This window comes from Cyclopterus lumpus, chromosome 18 (assembly GCF_009769545.1).
Source record: "Cyclopterus lumpus isolate fCycLum1 chromosome 18, fCycLum1.pri, whole genome shotgun sequence".
NCBI classification, from domain to species: Eukaryota; Metazoa; Chordata; class Actinopteri; order Perciformes; family Cyclopteridae; genus Cyclopterus; species Cyclopterus lumpus.
In genome coordinates this window covers 8,180,598-8,202,966 of record NC_046983.1, presented here as the reverse complement: position 1 = coordinate 8,202,966, position 22,369 = coordinate 8,180,598, and the positions used below count along the sequence as shown (strand labels likewise).

At 42.9% G+C, this 22,369-nt stretch overlaps 1 protein-coding gene across 1 annotated transcript in view; it reads left to right on the top strand.

The window, feature by feature from the left end:
* si:ch73-335l21.1 (insulin receptor substrate 1-B) overlaps window positions 1-22,078 on the top strand; it is a 37,406-nt gene extending 15,328 nt beyond the window's left edge. Inside the window, exon 4 of the mRNA XM_034557188.1 lies at window positions 20,746-22,078. Coding sequence (XP_034413079.1) covers window positions 20,746-20,753 — 8 coding nt within the window. The 3' untranslated portion in view covers window positions 20,754-22,078. The remainder of the gene's footprint in view (window positions 1-20,745) is intronic.
* Window positions 22,079-22,369: the final 291 nt, after the last annotated feature.

Here is a 22,369-nt window from a genome sequence, read left to right as displayed (position 1 = left end):
ATTCACACTTTTTACCTTATGTGATTATGTACGGTGCTAAAGGCCACACAACTTATTGGAATAACTGGATTTTCTGGAAATTACTATTGATCCCCTCAAGGCTTCTTTCTGATGTTTGGAGCCAGATTCAGAAGCGTTCGTTATAGACATTTGACAAGCGGCAGAATCCTTCTGCTCCATAAGAGCCATTACTTTCAAAGGAAACCATTTTGGCCTGCCATTGAAGCATTCTCCTTCATGTTGAATAAAGTTGAACTCTGGCCAAATTTTAGTTGACCTGATAACCTCCATTGTGACATGAGCATAGGAAACCAATGGAGGAGACAAATGATTGTTCCATGATTCAGATTTCATGTTATTTTGAGTTCCAAGAACCCTTAATCTCTGGTATGGAATAGTATGTAAGCATTGAAGAGGGATAGTCAGGTTTATAGACGTGACTATAGGAAAATAGTTTTCCATGATTTGAACATCGCTTAATTTAAGCAGACGGCTGTGATTGTTCAGTTTGACCACCTGCAGGGCTTTCTTTTTCTGTGTTCTCATATTAGAAAGCATTCACAGAAATCTACTTTATTGTCAGGAAGGGAGGTCAGTAAGGCCAGATGATGAATTTTCATTGTATGTCTTTTTTTCCCTACTGTGTGGGGTAATTCTCTAGCGGTGGGGTTCCACCACAGCTAAACAATGCCTCAACTAGGTCACTGAGACGTTTCCTCATAGAAAAACATTCTCTTTGAGCCACTGTCTGCACTAAATTGGCCCGTTAAGAAATAGACGCCTGCAGATAGAGAGGCATTTAAATGGAGATGTGGATTTATATGCATCAGTAACACACAAAATAGTCTTACTGAGCTTTCCACAGTGGGGCTCTTGTGATGAATGCATCCTGCCAAGCCTTGTTGTTTATGTAGCCCTGCTAGCTTCCACTTGATTTGTACCGACGGTTGTGTCAGACTTAAACCTCATGGGGTTCTGTGGTTAACATTTCATAGGCCGGCTCCAGAGTTAGATTTAATAAAGAATTTGAGGCATTAGCAAAAATTCATCGAGGGATCTTGTGGTGTGTGTGCAGCACGGCTGAGCTCAACAGTTGTTTTTTTATATTCCACACAAGGAAATTAACCATCAGTCTGCATCCATACGTACCCGTTTTGGTTTCATTGGGAAGTGGAGGTACATGTTGGTGGATGCAGACAGTATTGTTGGGTGTATTTTAAATATATGAGCGAGCAGGCTACCATAGTGGGATCATATGGGCTCTGGCTGCTGAGTATGTCAGCGGGACAGCGTGGGGGACAATGTTGCACATTGGCTGTGAATGTTGAGATGGGGCCAGTGTTTCACTCTCACAGCTCTCAAATGCCTCAGTACAGTGCCCCCCCCCCTCCTTTCATCCCTCCATTCCCTCTCCCCCTCTTTCCTCCTCCAATAAATGATCCTTTTGTTCGAGTGTTTTTGCCGCGGTGAGCTGGCAGGCCTCAGCCCCAAGACTAGTGGACTCTCCTGAAAGAGTTTTCCCCTGTAGTCCAGAATGTGTGGCCTTTCCATCTCGCTTTTGTGATTCCTTTCTTAACCTACTCTGCTGTTTATTGCTGTCTTTGTTTTTTGTCTACTTTACCTCGCACTTAGTCATTGTACTACAATCTGCGTCCTCATCCGACATCCACTCTTGACAGACTTTTGAAATTCCTTCCCTTCCTTCTGTTCACTACACATACTGTTGTTCAACATCTCTTCACCAAAATGCCTTTTGTCCTCCTTCCTTTTCACATTGCGTTATACTGCATCCTTTAAATGCTTGCAGAGACACTTAAAAATAGATTTTAGTGTCACACTGAGACATTTTCCTTTTGCTGCAGAGCAGATAGCGACCAGAGAAACCAAAAGCAAAAATACAGAGATGGTACATGGCGACCAATCTATCCGTTACTACGAACTGTATAAAATTTGGAAACGATTAATTCTCTTGTCTGCATGGCTCCTGTGAGTTCTGATCTGCTGTAACTACAAGGATCTTTTCCACCAACATGAACCAGCTTGTATAGAAAAAGAGTGTGTGCATGTCTCAGGTCTGCATACTTTTGGCAAAGAGGGCCAAAGGCTAAATTTGAACATCAGTAGTGGGACATAAACAAAAACACTCTTTGACAATGCTTATGTAATGTGTAAAAATAGCCTTACATGATTTAGATAATGAGGAAACACAGGGTGATCTGATTCACTCTAAGTAACATCTTTTTAGAAAATCAAAATGAATACAAGTGTGACGTGTGTGCGCTTTGTTGCCCTGCGGTGAACATGTTGAGCCTTTTGTGAAGAAAATATAATATCTGTATATATATCTGTCTTGATGAGACCACTTTTTATGAAGCTCTGGCAAAGCATGAGGGACTGTGATGTGAGCATTTCACTTAGCTGTGTAGATCTTTGCGTGTGCGTGTTTCCCACATAATGTGTGTCGTCGTGACCTTCAGCAGAACGGAGTGCAACATTAGTTTATGAAGTAGAAAAAGGGTTTTTTCGGGGACAAAATGTCAATTAGATTAAATCCGCCACCACTCCCACAAACTCCTCCCAGAGGAATCATGTGAGAACAGTTTATTATCCACGCTTCCAGCTTGCCCCTGCGCTCTTTTTCTGGAGGAGGATGTGTGTGCCACCCTCAAAATAACCTGTAGCTCTTTTTAAAACTCCCTCCCTGGGACACACACTGCATCGAGGAAGGAGCTTCTAATGGGGAGACCCATGAATATTCATTGTGTCAAATTTAGCCTCGCTCCATTTGGAAACATTGTTGTTGTTCACAGAAGTGGAAATGTTGACATTTGTTTACTCTTGGCTAATTGGAAAAGTCATGCATAACTGACCAAATGGATCTACAGTAGCTACACTGTACATATGCATTGGTTAAACTATTATATATTATTTGTATTACAATTACAAAGCCCTGTCAAAATATATGTATATAAAATACAAGAACTCCCAATAATACCCAAATGACAACTGAAATTGAACTTTAACGACATAGAACAAGATCTTTACTGACGCTGACCCTGCCAGCAGCATGTAGTTTTATTGGCCTGGTTGGCAGCTGGCTGCTACCTCCTCAAAGTCCCGGGTCATGTGTGCCAGGAAGAGGTAAACATACTTAAAGTCATTCAGTGTGTAACTCACACACAGCCAAGTCCTTTTTAGCAACCGAGTCCTGTCCACCATTGGCATTAAAAGTGGCGTGTAATTCCCTCCCATTCGCTCCGTCTCTCTGTCTGTCTGAGGGAGCGCTTCTCTGTAAATGTTGGAAATGGAATTATAAAGATTTGGAAAAAAAAGGATGTAAAGGATAATTCAGGCTTATTACAACTGGGCCTTGGTATCACTTAACATTGTACCCACCAAAGTACTCAACTAAAGTGATTACCAACAAAAGAAGCAGTCGGATGATCCGACTCAGTAAAGAGGCCAACTTGTCTCTCTAAACCACTGAATTTGGTGTGAAAACTGACAGTGAGTGTACTGGATACTTCATTCATGAGCTATGCTACTCATAGTTAATGCTAAAAGATGGACTTCACCTTTTTTATTATTATTTTTTTTACCTCCAAATAAGTTTCTATCTGATAGTAAGAAAAACATTACAACATCTCAGCAATGAATTAATTATAACCAATAGAAATGATTTGTATTTGATATTTTAATCATTAAACAAGCTATGTATATATAGACTGAGTACATGTTGTAACAAAACACACACACACATGCATTCCTCAACAACAAAAAACACAGTTTTCTTTATGCAGGTGACAGACTTTTATTTTATTGCTGGGTGTGTAATCTAGGGCAACACTAGGTTAGACTAACAACACTAGTAGTGTTATGTAAAACACACCCACGTGGATGGGACATGACCCCCAATAGGGTGAGGCTCAGGGCAGATTGTGTGAATGTGCGTTCATCTGCTGCTTTTAACTTGGTTTGTGCAGGAACCTGACGGCAGCACAGCGACACACAGCTCTGCTTATGTTCATGCTTATATGCAATGCATGTAAAGCTAGATAAAAGCAACTTCATGATATCATATTTGAACGAGTTATTCGCCTCCCAGACTTCTGTACTCGGTTGTTGGTATAATCAACTGTATGGATATGAAAAACAGTACAAGATGAGAGGTACACTCCGTTTCCTTCTGATTACATAATCCAATATGAAGATGGAAATTAGCTCCAATTTCTCTGCATTGCAACGTTCCTTCATAGCCTAATTAAAGCGTTACCCAAACCGTTCCCCCCCCCCCCCCCCCCCCCCCCCCCCCCCCCCCCCCCCGAGGGGAAGATGCAGGACAACCTGGGAGTTTACTTTTGGACAGCAGAGAAGTCTGGATCCAGTTCCTCCTTTAGTAAATAAAAAACGCATTTCTGTGTTTGTTTAATATTTTCACCTCACATTTTAGATAGGTTCCTTTTGGAAAATATCACAAAATGGAGGACGGTCTCCTTTTTTTTATTTCTTTTGGGCTAGTTTGTTTCTGTTCACGTCAAGGACGTTTAGTTTTCTGAAGTCCGGTCTGCTTTGTTTGGGTGGTCTGTTCAGGGAGTCACCGAACTCACACCGCACATAGCAACAACTCTCCTCTGTTTGGGTTTTTCGGGAGTGTTGAAGGTTGTGTGTCCGTCACCACAACACAGACACACACAGGCACGCACTTTTATTAGGCATGAAGGCTGAGACGTTTTTTCCCTCTGACTTCAAGCACAGGCCGTGTGATGAGGTCATCTGCGTGCGCCGCTCGGGCAGTATGGACTCATTACCGGCCCTCGCCTCTGTGCAATTATGCGAAACTGAGGACTAGAGGAGTAATCAGAGTTGAACACTGACACACACACACAGATTTGTGACGGATGATCGAGCCGTCGCACACGCCGCTCCGGGACGGCACACGGAGCGGCTCTTAAATATTGAAAGATCCTGGTTTCTCACTGGATTCACTCTTTATTAAACATTTTAAGGAACCGTTTGATTTTTAGCGAAAGCCTATAAAGCATAATCTTTCATAAAGCATGTCCTCTGACTTACCGTACCTTTTTTTTTTTTTTTATGGGGTGTGTCAGAACAGTTTTTCTTTTGGTGCGTCCTCGCCTTGGGAATTAACTCGCTGTACGACAGGAAACTGAACACACTGTTGAATTCCGACGTGGATGTTCAGGCTCATACTGAAAGCATGCGTCCGCTTCCCATGACTGTTGCTGATCTTGACTTGTAGCGCGAGCGGTTGCATTGGTGTGGGCATGTTACTTCAGGTGAATTAGGATCGAGGAGGACTGGTTTGAGTACTATGTTAATGAATTTATCCGAGGCCACGAGGCGGTTTATGTTATCACGAGGGAGTGTGTGTTACCATGGCATTCATTCCCCCGATGAAGAGCGTATCTACGGCCGTTATGAAATGTGCACTTGCATGCTTGTGCCCGAACCTGATTTCCCCAGAGCCCTTTCTCTGTATCAGCTCATCATTTGAAGTGAATGAAAAGGTTGCGTCGATTCGTGCAGTTTAAAACGCGATCGGATGCGTCTTTGGGGGAATATCAGTTTCCTGACAGAAACTGCATATTTTAAGATGGACCAGTGTTATATTTAATATTACTATCGTTCACTCTGTTCGGGAAATCCAAACTCCAAGAACTCAACCAAACAGTGGGGTCAAGTAGTAACTGTGTGTGTGTGTGTGTGTGTGTGTGTGTGAATATCTGTGTTTTTTGTTTCAGATATTGCCTGAGGTCCACTCTGCCACAGACATACTGTAATCTTTCATTCACTAAGGGGGAACAGGAAATGAGTGGTTTTGTTCTTCTCAATGAATAGAGACTACATCTTGTGTGTGTGTTCTCATGCAGTCTTTCATACTTGTTGAACCTTCATACACCATCTGTAATCAACAGTTGAACTAAGCAGTTTATCTCTTTCTCTCTTTTGCGTAATATTTACTGTCCCTTCTGTGTATATTTGCTGCATCAAAGGGCCTTTTTTCACAAAGCCTTGTTGACACTTGAACTTTGAAGCTGGACACGCCGGAAAGCATCGATAAGGGATGAGAATGCTTTTCACTGCTTTTCATCCAGCAAAGTGACGAGTCATTGGGGCAGCGCGGAGGCTCGAGGTGAGGTCAATTTGAAGGTAAAGTGGAGAAGATAAGGATGTCGGTAATGATTCATTTGAATTAAGGTGGTATAAGAAAAAGCCTGAATGAAAGGTTAAACGCGGAGGTTTAAATATGAAGGTATAACTAAACATAATTCAGAAGAAAAGTCCCATATGTTTACAGTCTTGATGGCTGGCAGTTGGAGCCTGTATTGGGCATTAGACTCTATTTATTGTATCACCAGTCCAAAAGCTGAGTCAACTAAAATTCTGCCGCAGTTGGAACAAACAATAAGCGACGACTAAAGTGTGTGGAATTACTGGAACGACGCATACATGCATACACACACACGTACACACACACACACACACACACACACACGTACACACACTTACCTGATCCATCAATGTTTTATCACTTGCTGTGTTCGAACTAAAACTTAAAAACGACGGACACAACAAGGCATTTGAGGCGTCATCCGAACTGGAGTTTCTTTCGAAGAACCACGAGGATAAAGATAACCACTGCTCTTTGAGCCCATATTGGATCGTTAAGGCTGATAACAATATACGTATTTAAAGGTTTAAGAGGTTCATCTGCTGATTACTTTATCGGTTCTTTGTAGTTGTTTGGTCTCTGAAGGTGACGTCTTCAGATTGCTTGTTTTGTCCTAAACCCCAAAAATACATTCTGGAAAAAAACAGGATCACTTATATTTTAATATTAGACTAAGGTGCGTACTGAGTGGGACGTTATACAGATTAAAAATAAACACAATTAACATGAGCAGCAAATGCAACAGTACATTTCCCTGGAAGATAAATAAGTATCACAAAGCCCAAACAACAGAAATAAGCTTAAATTGTGATGAGGAACAATTAGACTCCATGTAAAAAAGACACCATATAAAACTAATAGAAAATAGAACTATATAATATTACACAGTAAAATATAGAGTGTACCTCCTCTAGTATAATCCTAGCTGTCTGACACTGAGATTTATTAAAACGATTATATGTATTTGTGGGCATTTTAAGCAGGCGAACTGTAATAAAATGTTATTGTGAAGACATTTGAGCTGCTTTTCGTAAATAGATGGACTAGCACGAGGCAAAATGTACCCGAGTCTTTAAGGATTTTTTTGCATATTTTCAAAATTCCTGTCGGCTGTAGATTTACTTCTTTTTTTCTCTGGCTTTATAAAATAAATAAAAAGTAGTTAGATTAGTTTGGTATGATCTTTGTTTAATTTATTCACAGATTAATGGCTCTTTTTCACCAATAAATCCCTCACTTACCCATGAGCCTATTAAGGGTTTAAGCACCTTGCTCAAGGGCTTCTCAAGAGGAGCTGTGTGTGTGTCTCTGTGTGTTTCTGGTGAGCTGCCCGGCTGAGCGAATGATAATTAGGTAGTAAAACCGCGGCTAATGACTCAGTACTCTAGTCATGTTTTGACTGACTGACTACTGCCTTATTTACATGCATTTGGCTCTCACACACACACACACGCACACACACACACAGAATGAACTGTATTGGCAGCTTAGTCAGGCAAAGAGGTGGCGCCGGACAGACTGTGTGTGTGTGTGTGTGTGTGTGTGTATGCGCGCCTTGGAGACTGTAACCATTGGACTTGTCATTGGATGTGACAGAAAAGCATTTGATTACCTGTGCACGCTTGTGTTTCAAGTCTGAGCTCTTTACTTGCATTACAAAGTGATTTGTGTGCATGAACACACACACACACACACACAAACAAACGCTTAACACACACCCACAGCCTCGAAGCTGTGCTGCTCTAAATAAGAAAAGCTGAGACAGATCATCTAAGCCAATCACCTTTCAGGAAGCAGGGATCAGCCAAAAGCCCCTTAACTAATGGCCAAAGTTACCTTCACTGAGCTGGTTCTGGCCTACCGTGGCTACACACACACACACACACACACACACACACACACACACACACACACACCTCCTGTCCCTTTTGTCAATACTCTTTCTGTTTTAAACAAAGCCCCTCTGCCCCGCCATGCCTCTCTCCTCCGCTCTCCAAACCTCTCTTTCTTCTCCTCCTCTTCCTGTCTTTTCTCTCTCTCTGCAGACTTTTTGTTCGCTCTTCTTTACTTTCACACCAGACCTTTTCTCTTTCTCTCATCATCACGTTCCACACATTTATGGAGCTTTCAGCTGGTCGTGTGAGCCGGGTTTTTGTGTACAAGAGGTTTTCTGCTTGACTGAAATGAATGAAACTCTTGTTGGGTCGCTGTGAACCGAAAGATAACTCACAGGACATGTCTGCATTTACAGACGTCTTCCATGGTCTGTGCCTTCAGCATCCAGGTTAAGGAGAATGCAGCTCTCATTTCTGTATAATTAATACGCTGTGTACTTATCAGTTTGAATGATGGATGCCTTTGTGTCACTTTTGAAGTCTCTCTCAAAGGAATAGTTTGAAATTCTTTAGAAAATAGGCTCAAATAATTCCTTGTCGAGACTTGAAATGATTGATTCCACTCTCACGGCTGAAATGGTCCCGCATCAACCGACCCACCATACCTTGTTACAATCCTGAAGGGGAATATTCATTCATCCAACATTTTTTCAAGATTAATCCATAAAAAAAAAAAACACAAAACCGAATCTCGTGTTGTCGCAACATCCTCCGGTTACCATGGATATCGGGGCAAAATTTCATGGCAATCCATTCAGCCGTTGTTAGGATGTTTCAGTCTGGGCCGACAGGTTACTTGTACTGTGTGTGTGTGTGTGTGTGTGTGTGTGTGTGTGTGTGTGTGTGTGTGTGTGTTAGCTTGGCAGCGTGCCAGCTCCCTGTGCGAGTGTGATCCTGGCTACAGAGCGCTGATTGTGCGCTGTGGTATGGGATGTATGCCGGGTTTGGAGAGCCTAAAAGAACTGAGCAGCCACCCACCAACCTACTGGGGTTACTGAGGCCACAGAGGAGGAGCAGGAGGGAGTTTTTCGCACACACTCCTTCTTATTTGTCCGTTTCTTTCCCTCCTCCTTCCTCACACTCTCTCCCTGGAAAACAACCAAGTTTCTCTTTATTGCTTTCTGTTCTTCTCACTCCGTGTTTGTTTCCCGGCCTCTTGTTCTTCTCCTTCTGTCACCCCTATAAATGGACTTTGTTCCCCCCCCCTTGGTACACACGTCTCTGCTCTGTCTCAGGTGATTGTGTTGACACCGCCAACATGTTTCTCCCGACGTCTCCACCGTAATCTGTGTGCGTCTGACTGTGTGTGTTTCATTGGATTCGGGCTCTCTAACTGGGTTTGTCTGTAAAGAGTTTAGCGGCGGTTGCCGTAGGTGAGCACTAAGCTGATTACCGTCTACTAACGAGCCACTTCGCACATGGAGGCCATGTGTGTATTTGTGTGTGTGTGTGTCTGTATGCTCGCTCTCGTCTTTGTGTGTGTGTGTGTGTGTGTGTGTGTGTGTGTCTTGCATCTTGCATCTTGAGCCGGATGGTTCAGGTAGAGGAGGTTCACGGGATGACTGGAGGTCAGAGTTGATCCCGGGGTCAGTGTCAGAGCTGACGGCGACAACAGGGTGAGAATCCAGTTAAGACTCCTGCAGAGAGGTCACGTTATTTTCAGAGGAGCGGCCATCAAATCTCTTTCTTTCCCGCGTGTGCTTTTGGCCTGTGAATCCATGATCTCACTCGGTTGTATGAATTGTGTCCAATTAGGCAATTTTAGACCAGATGACTGTTGTTTAATAACCCCTGGCTTTTTGGGACGAGGGTGGCACTTTGGAATGAAATAAAGAAAGATCACAAAATAGCCGAGCTGTACTTTTGTTTTTTTAAGTCAAACTCCCAAGTTGTCAGTTTGGGCCGACGCTCCAGATATTGTCATCTGCTGCTTTACTTAGTTTTGTTTTTGAGTATTACTGGTGTTATTTTGATGAATTATTAGTATATTATTCATGGCTTCCTCCCAAGTATACTACAGCCCATCGCTCCCCAATACTAAACAACTGGACCAGCTAAGAACTGTCAAGTTTCATATCTTACCTACAAAAAATACTGTAATATTTACTTCTGATATGTACTATCTCTTCTTTGTTTACTGCTTCAAATTCTCCTCGAGTGTAACTAATACAGCTTGCAGACAGAACACCAACCAGATTAGAATTTGCTGCAGGCGATTACATTTGACAGTTGTAGGTCGCGGCTCGCAAAATTAACTCTTTAGCCTATTAAAATGGTATTATAACCAATATGAATGCTGACCAATCAGACCAGATTCTGGAACCACTTTAGTTTGCTTGCAGATGTTCATAATTACCAGTCATAATGGTTGTCAATTGGAGTCAAAGGTTTTGAGTTTATGATGGCAATAATCTGGTGTCAACATGCGGTTCCCTTATTTGTTCAAGTGTGAAGTAAGAAGTACAAATGCAAACGGGGACTTTCTGCAAAAGTAGAAGTTGACTTTATAAATTGTGTGTTTCTACTTAGAAAACAAAAAAACCTGCGGATCATGAGGACATCTTTTTACATATGGATTGCTCAACTCTGACTGCCTGGAGGGGAAACTGTAGACTAAACACACACAGCCCACATTTCAGTTACCTAATCCTGACACATCGACCAGGGTCCACGTTCTCTGCAGCTCTGTTCAGTGTGATCAGGAAGCCAAATTGACAAAGTCAAGATCATTGACATCGTCTACGTGGTGACTGAGAGAAAGAACAAACAGCTCCTCGACCCGCCTTATGGTACTCATCAGTGCACATCGGATGAAGGAGCCACGATGTTTGCTCACTGCTGCCATTATTGTCCCGAGAACGGTCGTTAACCTTTAGAGTGCCGCCTCACCTCTACGTCACCTCGGCGTCAGCACCCTTCACCGGGCCTCAGTGGCAGAACTAACAGCTTCCTGTGCTTACCAGGGCTTTCCTTGAATTGGCCGCATTGTGTAGAGTGGGTTACACGTAAGCACACAGGTTTTCTGACTGGAAATGGGTTTCTTGGGAGTTAATTGATTCATTGCATTAGGAGACACGTTTGTACCTTGTATTGCAGAACCAGTAGCACATTTAGTCAATAGTTCATTCGTGTTTGCTTTAGCATTTGTAGCGACTGAATACGTAATAAATACTTGACAGGATATTTGGTTGTTCGCTTATTGGTAATTTTGTGGTGATTTTATTTTAAACAATTGTTCTTCAATTTCTCACAAAAGTGAACAAAAGCAGGCTTCTCATTTCTGGCATTTGACCGGCAAACGTGACGCTAATGTTAGCCGATGTTTACGCTAAATCTTTTTCCCTCGATTGAAAACGTTGTTTCCAGCTATTGATGCCCCAAATATTAGCAGGGGGCATGTTCCAGTGTTGAACAAGTATTTTTCTAACTTAACCTAACAAAATATTATAGCTATCTTATAACACCCCCTGGTCTCGGGAAATAAAGCTAGGCCACTGCAGTTTGTAGTTAGCCAGGCATGCTAGCGTTTATAGCTTACGTTAAAATAGACACATATGTGGTTTAATACACTATTTACATTTTCTTTTGTGTTTTGCTAAGACCTAAAACAGACTTTTATTAGAGACCCACACACACCTTTTACAGCTAGTTCCAGTTAAACTGCTCATACTGAGTGCCGGCAGCTACGATTAACACGTTCAGGTAGCGCGACTGAATCTGTGGCGGATGAGACTAATAAATACCAATAGCCGCAACATATGAATTAACCCCTTGTCTCCTGTTGCATTATTATCATTATTAAGGCCAAACTTGAACTCCATCTAAAAACAACTTTCAGAAGGCAACAACAAAATAATCTTTTGGATTCAGCAGCCGCGCTAAGCTTTTACCATGTGTGCCAGGATTTATTTCTGCGCTTGCCACTCATGGGCCAAAATGAAAATGATGTGGAAACCACACCCGCCCGACACACGTGTTTCATATTCCGCTACACATGAGCATCGCCGACAGTGTTCTCAAGCTTGTGTTTGCAGGTCTGTGCGTGCGTTTGCCAGCAGCGAAGACTTGGCTGCGTGTTTGTGTGGTGTTCATGAGCACATGGTACCTCCTTTTTCCTTTTTCTTTTTATGCTTCACGGAAACTGGATGTTCTGTTTCTGATGTCTGACACACAGCATCTCTGGAATCTACAATTACATCTCCCACACTGCACCTCTCCACAGCCGTTAACACGATGTTCTTCTCCGCTGCTGGCGTCACAGCACCTAACCAGAGCATTAAAAGGCCCCGAATCAACGGAGAGAGGAAATGAAATGCGCCCGACTCTCCTGCCTGCTCATTAGTCGTACGTGGTCAATAACAAACAAGTAGGAAATAACATGTGGAAGAGGTTTGGGGGGGGGAGGGTGGCATCTGTGCATGCACCCTCTGCGTCAACTGTTCATGTCCCCGTTGAATTTCATTTGCCATTAATGAAATTGTTTGTATTCATGACCAGAGGAGTTGAAAGAAACATGAGTTTTTGCGTGCACATGTTCCCCAGTGTGTGTGTGTGTGTGGGGGGGGGGGGGGGGGGGGGGTTGGTAGGTGTGTAGTTGTCTTCAGCACATGTTGGTCGTTCTAGGATGGCGTATTCCGCTCTGAGCTGATGATGATAATGATGAGGGCTTTTTGGAGTCCAGCCGAATATGAATATGAATATGAATCATCGACTCCTGTCCAAAACAACAAACACACACACACACACACACACACACGGCCCTGCGTCACCATGCTGCTCATTTACGTGCCGTGGGGACGTCATATTTACGTGGGATCTTACTTAGATGGAAAAAGGGGAAACACGTGTGTGTTCATGAGACTGTTTTGCTTTTGTGTCTCTTGTCCAGTCATAAGCCGTCGGGATGTGCTTGTGCAGTCGTTACCCGAGCCGCGTGTCCTGTTATTGTGCCATCTGATACTCCACTTAGGTCGCTTTAACTGCTCCTATTTTTTTAATCTGACGTTATTTTCTTGTTTCCAGCCGTCTTACAAGCACACATACAGAGCAGTCCTTAAAGGAGCCCACCTGCTGCAAGCCATGCTGGTGGGATGACACTTAGCATTTGGCCCTCCATAGTTTTTTTTCTTCTCGTATTGCCAGAGTAAAGAAGGAGAAAAAAAGGACAACAGATTTGTCACGGGTCCGAAAAGTCCTGTAATATACAGTTTAGGGCCAACTTCAAACTCGATCTAGTAAATGAAGAAGAGGGATCGAGTACGGCAAAGAGGCCAAAAACAGGTTGGAGATGAAGACTAAGAAGGAGAAGACTCTTGTTAAATGTTTGTTCCTCCTGTGGAGATGAAGTGAGGCATGTTGGCTCTGGCTGTCAGCCACACATTGACTTGTGCACACACACACATACAGACACCCATCTACTACTCCACTCATAGTAGTCGATAGATGGATAGATACAGTGTGAGCACACATACAGTCACAATTACTGTAGCAACTTAAAACGATTGGGGAAGATTCAGTGATGTGCGGTTGTGGTATGAAGGGCCAGAGGTGTCTCTATTAATAATTACACAATTTATCATCAGACTGGAGCAGAGGCCAGAAGCTGGCACGAGGACACACACACACACACACACACACAGAGGCGCTGTGAAACGCAGATTGGCATCGGTTTGTAAACACACGGGAAAAGATTTCCAAATGCAAACTAGATTTCACATCGTCAGCCCCGCTTCGTTCTAATGATCCAGAGGTTCTCCAGTTGCTCTTTGCACCCTCTGAGGCTGCATTTGGTTTAGTAGGTAAGGTGACGGCCACATGTATTATTTACAGTCACGTCTTAGCAAAGAAAAAAGAAGGAAGCTTTTAATTGATCTTGTGAAAGACTCTAAGACCCACGACTGAGCCGATACAAGCATGAAGCCGATGTGACTGAAATCTACTTTTGTTCAGAGTTGGTGGAGTTTTGAATTAGTAATGACCCTGAAACGACAACAGGACCATAAGAAATGCATTATTAAACATTGTTATATATATATATATATATATATATATATATATATATATATATATATATATATATATATAATGTTGTTTGGGGGAAGCAGATCGTAATAATATGAAGGGGAAATTAGCTTTGAGCTAACTCTAAAACGATACATCAAATGGCAACATTTATGTTTTGCATTACATTACAATTAAAATAAATGAATATGATATCGGTTTGTGTGATCATTTGACAAATTCTGTGATCATATTGAATGATCGTTTCAAGCACATAGTAATTAATAACCGACTACATTGATAGTATAATATAATATAGTATTGCATTGAATATCAATGGGTTTCTGTAAAAACAGTAACAAGTGAATGGCGGACTCCGCCACTTACAATGAAAACTGCTATTTAGAGAGTTAATTACAGTACAACGTAAATACAAAGTACGGCTACTTCAGAAGACATGTTGACCGTAAATGGGATCCAGAGTTTGATTTAAAAATACATACATCTTGAGGAATGTGACTTTCTGACTATAGTGCAGAACTTTATGTTAAGTATAACTTTAGAAGATCCCTATGTGCAGTTACGCTCGGGAACATTGCCATTAGCCCCAGAGGCCGGGAGGTTGAATTCCACACCAGAGGACAGAATCAATTTGCTCTGTGAGCTCGGGGAAATTGAGAATGAGGTGCAATTCTTGTTTTACTCTTTAGTCAAATTATTTCCATTTATGTTGATTTCGTTTTGACTGGATGATTATGAAAAACGTGTTGTGCTTAAGGAAAGGAGCCTTTTTTTTTAAGCACATTTGATTTGCACTCGAGACGCCGTGTGTGTGTGTGTGTGTGTGAGAAAGTGGCAGAACTGGTGGAGCGACACAACACACGGGGAGGCGAAGAGAAATCGGTGGTCTGAGTCAGCAGACAATGACAATGTGTGCATGAGACAGAGATTGAATGAGATGACATTCCACAAAATCCTTTAGTCCTCTTGGCGTTCGGTCCATGTGTCCTGTCTAGGGACAGGACGTCCCATGTCAGATTACAGTACAGTAGCCAGTTTCTGTTCCACAAGGTCACCCTCGTTTTATACGCTATATTTACAACAACCAAAGGAAGTTTCTTCTCAAACGAGGCTCAACTTTTACACAATTGCAATGTTTTTGTTTTTTTTGTTCAAACGTCAAATAAGCACCTTGATGTTTTCCACCTCAAAGTGCTTGTTTGACTTTTGGACCGAGATTAGAAATCTTTTGCCTACAAGACACTCAGTCAGAAATTTGATGGACTTTAAATGTTTTTACTGGCACTTTAAACCCAACTGCCGTCCTATCTGAGGTATATTTAGGTTAATATGCAGCCACGAGGCGACTCACTGTTGTTTCATGAACCTGATTGCAAGTGACACGTTTTCTATGCTGTGCTAAATTCATTTTCATACAGGTAAGGGAAAAAATGGGAATACGGCTGAGGACTACATTAAAAAATAATATGAAGATTTTTTTATTATTGCCGAACTGTCTTCTCATCCAAATAGTTGGCAATTAATTTTCTGACGGCTGACTAATCGTTTCAGGTCTAATTAATAGGGTTGTACCTGCAGACAGCGCACACACACACACACACACACACACACACACACACACACACACACACACACACACACACACACACACACACACACACACACACACACACACAGACAGACGGAGGGCCCAATGTAGGGTTCAGCAAACTCAGCTTTGGGTCATTGTTCTTTAAAATTACAAAAAAGTCTTCTGGCTGTCGATGGCCAGGTACGTAAAGCCCAACATGCGTCGCCAGGATTACGAACGCAAACGGCATGTTCATAACCGAGGGTGGTCTAAAAATCCTCCGACGTGAGGCTGCACGTGGGCCGTGAACGTGGTTCTCCCACATATGTGCTCTTTCTCCCCCACTCAGCACTGCTGCTCTGTGTCGGCCTCTTCCTGTCCCCACACATTCCAGCTCTGTGTGCCACTCCACCCCCCCCCCCCCACCCCCCCCCCCCCCCCCCACACACACACACACACACACACACACACACACACACACTTGGAATAATTATACCATCGTGTCAAACAATCAGACAAAACACAGACAGAAATTACATCATTTAACGAGTTATAGCGTTTAATGTGTCGTGCAAAACTTTCTTTTGGACTCCCTGACTTTTTCCACCTCTCTAGAGATTGCATAACACCTTGTCACCGTCTCTACTATGTATCCTTTGCAACCTCACACACCTGAACACACTGTCGTATGTCTAAATAAATGACACACTCGCACGTGCGCGCGCACACACACACACACACATACCTGGATAACAGGTTGTCGCGGAGCAGTTGTAGCTGCAGCGAGTTTGATTGACAGCAGCAGCGTTTAAGACGGATAGAGTGTGTGTGTGTGTGTGTGTGTGTGTGTGTGTGTGTGCGCAGACGCATTAAGCACACACAGCACTCGTCTTTCAAACGCCACACTACATGCTCTCCGCTGCCAACTGCGTAGAGTAATGTATGGAACGGCTCGGCATAAAGGGGGGAAAAGTGCTGCGTTCACGGTTCTCATAATGGGGGCATTTGAAACTTCCTGTCGGACAATTCGTCGGTGGTATTAAGGGGTTGTTGTTGCCACACTTCTCCGTCGAGGATAACATTATCAAAGCGAGCATGTTCAAGGATTCAAGAATAATGTATTGTCATTATGCAACCTGGGTAAAAACATGTTGAACAACAAAACAATAATCAGTAGTGCAGTCCTGTGCATTTTGTTTTACTTAGAAAACAACCCAACTATTATCTCTGCAATATGGCCGACATGTTAGCATTAACAATTTGGCACTGTCCATCAACTTTGACTATGTTTGAGCACAATAATGCAACAATGGAGCCACCATTTTTAGCCAGGAGCAGACTGGGTGGTGGAATAGATCCTAGTAGGTTATTTAAGTCTCCAGCTCAGCTCTCCTCCCTCTTCACTCTGCTTTCAGTGGCGTTTAGTCCGGCCTTGTCTGGCTGAGTGGTCGGTCAGTTATCAAGTGTAAGTGCTGCGTAATGAAGACGAAAAAACTACAAATTAAAACAAAAAAGTATCGATATGAATGGGAGCTACTGTGAATGCTTCGTTGTTGCCATAACAATAAAAATCACTTGTCGGTCCAGCATGGTGGGCGGTACCGCAAAGCTCTTCTGCCTTTTTGATTTTCTGTTAATGCATTTATTTATAGTCCAAACAAACTGCTGCTGGACAGACGCGTCTGATCCATGTTTGTTGAGGGCAGCGTGTCACAGATTCAATTAATTAGAGGTTGACTAGGCATTGGTGTAGACGGTGGAGACGCATGCCTACAAGAGTTATTTGCAAATTTGTCGCCGGTTATTGAAACTACAAAACATGCATTCGTAATGTGGGATGGCCCACTTAGTTGCTATGTCTTCCTGAATTGTAACAGCTGTCTACAGATCTGTCATAGCATCAGTGGAACTCCATCAAACTGGTTGAATGTATTCTGTCTGAATCAGCGTCCTTGATAGTCGAAAAGAGACAATGTGAAAGTTGCCCCCCCCCCCCCCCCAAAATCTGTCATCTGAGTACCAAACCCATATTCACTGCAGATTTTAAAGAGGTTGCAGCTTCCTTTTTTTTTGGGAGGAGGCTGCAGATTCATACATTCTTTTTTCATTGCAGATTATTTTCTGGTGAAAAGTCTCTTTTATGGTCAAGTCGATTGTATCACAAACCACAAAATCGGGGAACTTCATAATCAGTGCAGCATACGACACCTTCTGTCCTTATAGGTCAGAGGTCAGGGTTGGCGTCAGAGCTGCAGCCTCGGCGCCGGCAGGAATTTGGTATCTTGCACAAAGACGTCTCTCTGCAGGTTAGACGGCGGCTCTCATGGAGCTTGAGGAGAAATCTCTCAAATCACACATTTCTTTGTGCCTGAATGCAAAGCACAGATTGATGAGTCCAATGAGTAGCGAAAAGAGGAGATGTAGTGATAAACACAGTGAGGATTTCCAGTCATTCATCTTTTTCCTGTCAAGTCAAGTCAAGTAAAACCACGGAGGTTGATTGAGTATTCTGCAGTTCTCTCTGCGGCTTCTGTTTCCATTTACTGAAACTGATGAATCTAATAAATCCAGCATCGGTGTCTCCTTTTAAAATAAAATATGATTTAAACTTTTAAACTGAGGGAGCAGTGGACTCAGTGACTCACATCGTGTTGCAAAGACCGACTCCGTGTCTTGTGGGAGCCGGGGCGGCATGAAAATGACAGACTGACACTCGATTTACGACCAGAGAACAGGGTGGCTTTCAATTTTAGACTACTCGATTGAGACATCACATAGACCTAGACTCTCCTAATTACACACACGCACGCACACACACACACACACACACACACACACACACACACAGGCGGCTAGAGAACAGTTATTGGCTAGACACAGCCCTGCCTAACCTCTTGATTTAAACAGCCTGGCAGGGAAAAGGGACGTACAAGATCCTCACCACGGTCGTCATTACATCGATCGGCCCGCAGATGAAGAAACGATGCAAGGAAATGAACGAGATCGATAGGCAACCCCCCCTCCCCTGTGGGAGGGTCAGACTCGTGGAAAGCGAAGCAGGGAAAATAAGAAAGCATTATTTGATTAGAGTGGAAACATTTGTAGTTGCATATAAGCGGGCGCATGTGCATTAGGATGAGGCATTGGAGAGTTGTTTCCCTGTATAATTTCCCATGTCTGTGTTTGGTGAAAGGTCATCATTAAGTGAATGTCATCCGCATAATTATAGTCTCTTGCTCTTTGTGTCCTTTTGTGTGCGTGTGTGGTTTCATGTGTGTCCATGGCAGTGCATCAGTGCGTGTCCAGGCTCTGGTTGGCTGGCTTGATTGTTTGTGTTGCTGTTTTTTCGAGCGCTCGTTCGACTGAACGGGTGAGCCGCTCCGCTCTGGTTTGGGCCGTCATGGCTTGGCTGGCTGGCGGGCACCGTCTGTGCCGAGGGGGGCTAAATATAGCTCACTGCACCAGGAAGAGGACCAACTGGAGAGAGAGGGAGGGGCATAAATATAGAGTACCCTCATGCAATTAGAGAGTCAAGCGCTGCTGGGAAATTTTGGGGCAGGAGACACCGGGAACTCTCTCAAGCGGCTCTCTTTACTAGCTTTTCATGCATTCGTTATTTTTTTATTTTTTTGATCCCGCAAACTCTAGATGAACTCCACTATTTTGCATTTTTTTATTTAAACATTGTAATATGACTCAACAGGCGAGACAAAGCAATTACACTGTGTGCAATAATCATTATTAACCATGGCCTAACCAGAACAACAACGTCACCATTATCAATGGCCACCCATCTCGCAGGTTAATTGCGTGTCACACCGGGTAAAATAGGTCTAATAAAATGTGTGTCCCTCTGTGTGGTATCAGTATCAAGGCATGTCAGACTTTGCACAAAGTCGGATCAACCAGTTCATTCTGCATAATTTAATTTTGTATTCTGATTGGTCGGTCGGGTCGTAGCAACACAGAATCATAAATCCTCGTTGGGACTCATGGCACCCTGCACGCTGCTCCAATCCGAGCTTGTCATAGGTGATTTGAGATGGAGGTGTCAACACTAACATCGGTCTTGTGCTTTGGCATGTTTATAGTCCTGCATGGAAGAAGCGCACAGATGCTCTTAGTTGATCTCACTTAAAGTCCAAGTTGTTGAACCACATGTGACGAGGCAAAACAACAAACATCACGAGGTTGTCCTCCATGACACACTACATAGCGTAAATATGTCTGGAAATATTATGTCATATGATCACAATGCAATCTAGCGCCATTATTTTGAAATTGAAGACCAAAAATAGTTGATGGGTGGGGGGGGGGGGCTTTCACGGCCGGGTCAAATTGCTAATGCGTTTAAAGCACGTTGAGCTCTGTAATCAGCTGGTCGGCTCTCACGGTGCCACCATTTAGATTTCACCAGGTTTTCTCTCACATTTGTTAACTTTCGCCGGGGACAGCCCCAAAATCAAGCCGCGCATTAAAGAAAGGAGCAGATGGCAGCCATGTGATTCGTCTGCTCTCGCTACTCCGGAGCAGAATTATCATTAAGTCTGCATTCCCGCTAATCCTATCAACTGTGCAAACAAGGCCAGGAAAGACCCTTATTTGCTGCTGGCACACAGTAGTGATATTATCCCGGCGATGCACGCCTGTGTCACACACCTCACATGTCTGATGTGATGTGAGGAGCTGAAATTGCCACAAAAAAAACCTGACAGGATCTCTGGGTCTGTTTCCCTTCGCTGCGCCTGCAGCAATGGGTGTCCTCACTTTCTCCTTCCCAGCTGTTCCCTTTTTATTGCTTTCTTCCTTTCTAAATCTGAGTCTTTTTCCAGCTCGTTCTTCTTCATTGTTTATTCCTGTTGTTTGTTTTAGGGTCACTGTGTTCCTCGGATGATATGCAGACATTGATAACTTACATTCAATATTATAATTACCTTGATAAGCAAGAGACACTGTATATACATGTCATAATATTTATATCTTCATCATATCTGGATTATTGTTTATTCTGCATCTAACCGAACAATTCCCTCTTTCTGTGTGTGTCTCCTTTTTTCTTTCTTCAGAGTGCTGATGTCAGTGCATCGTCCTTTGGGAAACAATCTTGTGCCACTCAGAGAGCTTCAAAGCTTTGCCTGTTCCTTCTGTGACGACCAATCACATTGAGGGAGCGGCTGGATCGGACACGCCCCTGAAGCACTTTGACAGACTGATGGAAAACTTTCTTTGCTCTTTGCTTTTATCTTGTTGGCTGTGGGAACCAAGAGATGTGTGCCAAATGACATTCTTGAAAAGCTATTTGCTGCTCTCATTCAAGAGTAAAAATCTAATAATTACGGTGGATATTTAGTTTATGGATAAGAAAATTAATAGAATTATATATCTGCTCAAAAAGTGCCTCATTTTCAGATTGTAGCCATTTTACAAAAAACTTCAACTTATTGAGACTAACTGACTTTGAGGTTTTTCGGGAGGGTTTTTTGTGCTTGATTTGATGTAGTTACAAAAAAATGCAGCAGAAGATAAAGCTAAAAGGAGGGGAAGCGTTGGTGTGAGCTTTTGCTGCGTTCATGTCATGGTATGATTCTGGTGTTTACAACTTGCTAACGACAGTTAAAGAGTTGTTCCTATGAGGGCTGAAACTACTGTGCATGGTCAATACAACACTATATCCGTAAAAATGTACCTCTGTGTCAGTGGGTTTAACATTCATAAGTACGACTTGGGTGAAGTTGGAAACTGGAAAAGACAATCAAACTGATTCGACATGAATGCAGCATTTCCGCTAACATTAATAATGATAAAGGTACGAGCTGATCTGCTGGCCTTCCCGTCTACTGTGAGAAATATTAGCGTAGCCTGTGTTAGCATTCGTCTCGTTGTGACCTGTGCTGCTCTGATTCTGTCTTTTTATCTCTCTGTTAACTTTTTTTAACAAAGCCATACACCTAAAGTATTAAACACACAGGATTGAAACAAAGGCCACTTGTAGCAGGGGATGTAGTAGCTTGCTAGTTAGCTTAAGCCAGCGAGGTCAAATTAACATAAGCATCGTGCCAGGCCGAAGATTCAGCATCCTGCTGAGCACAGCTCAGGTTGAGACCCCTGATACAGAGCCACGGTATCCCATTAGTGCTATTAGCTCCAGACACTTGTGTCTCATCTAATCCACTTCGTCTCAGGATGCGAAATAACTTTAGGTACAAACAGCGGAGGATAGAGACCCTATCAATAGCCATGCTAATCCTAGCTCTGTAGCGATCAGCACACAGCTTTTAGCACAGGAAAAGGGGTCTTTTCAATTCTGTCCGTAATTCTGTTCTCAGTTATTTTATACATTAAGGTACCAAACTGTTTCAAATTATACACTTTTACATTTTTAAACTGGTCGAATTGAAAGTGCTCTGACCGGAAATCCTTCTTTAAGACTCTCTCCCCCCTCTTTTCTGTCTTTTGCTTAGCTCTTTCTTTAATCTCCGCTATGCATCAGCACTTAAGTGCCTGTCTGTCCCTTTATCTGTCTGTCTCTCTACCTTCTTAGCAGCTAGTACTATTAGGGCTGTCCTAGCAGAATATATTATTAAGTCTATTTTTGTGTCTATTTTTGTCTCTTTTGGCTGTACAGTTCTCATGAAATGACTTGTTTATGTTTGTTCGGTGTGACAATGATCTGTCAGACGACTTGACTGA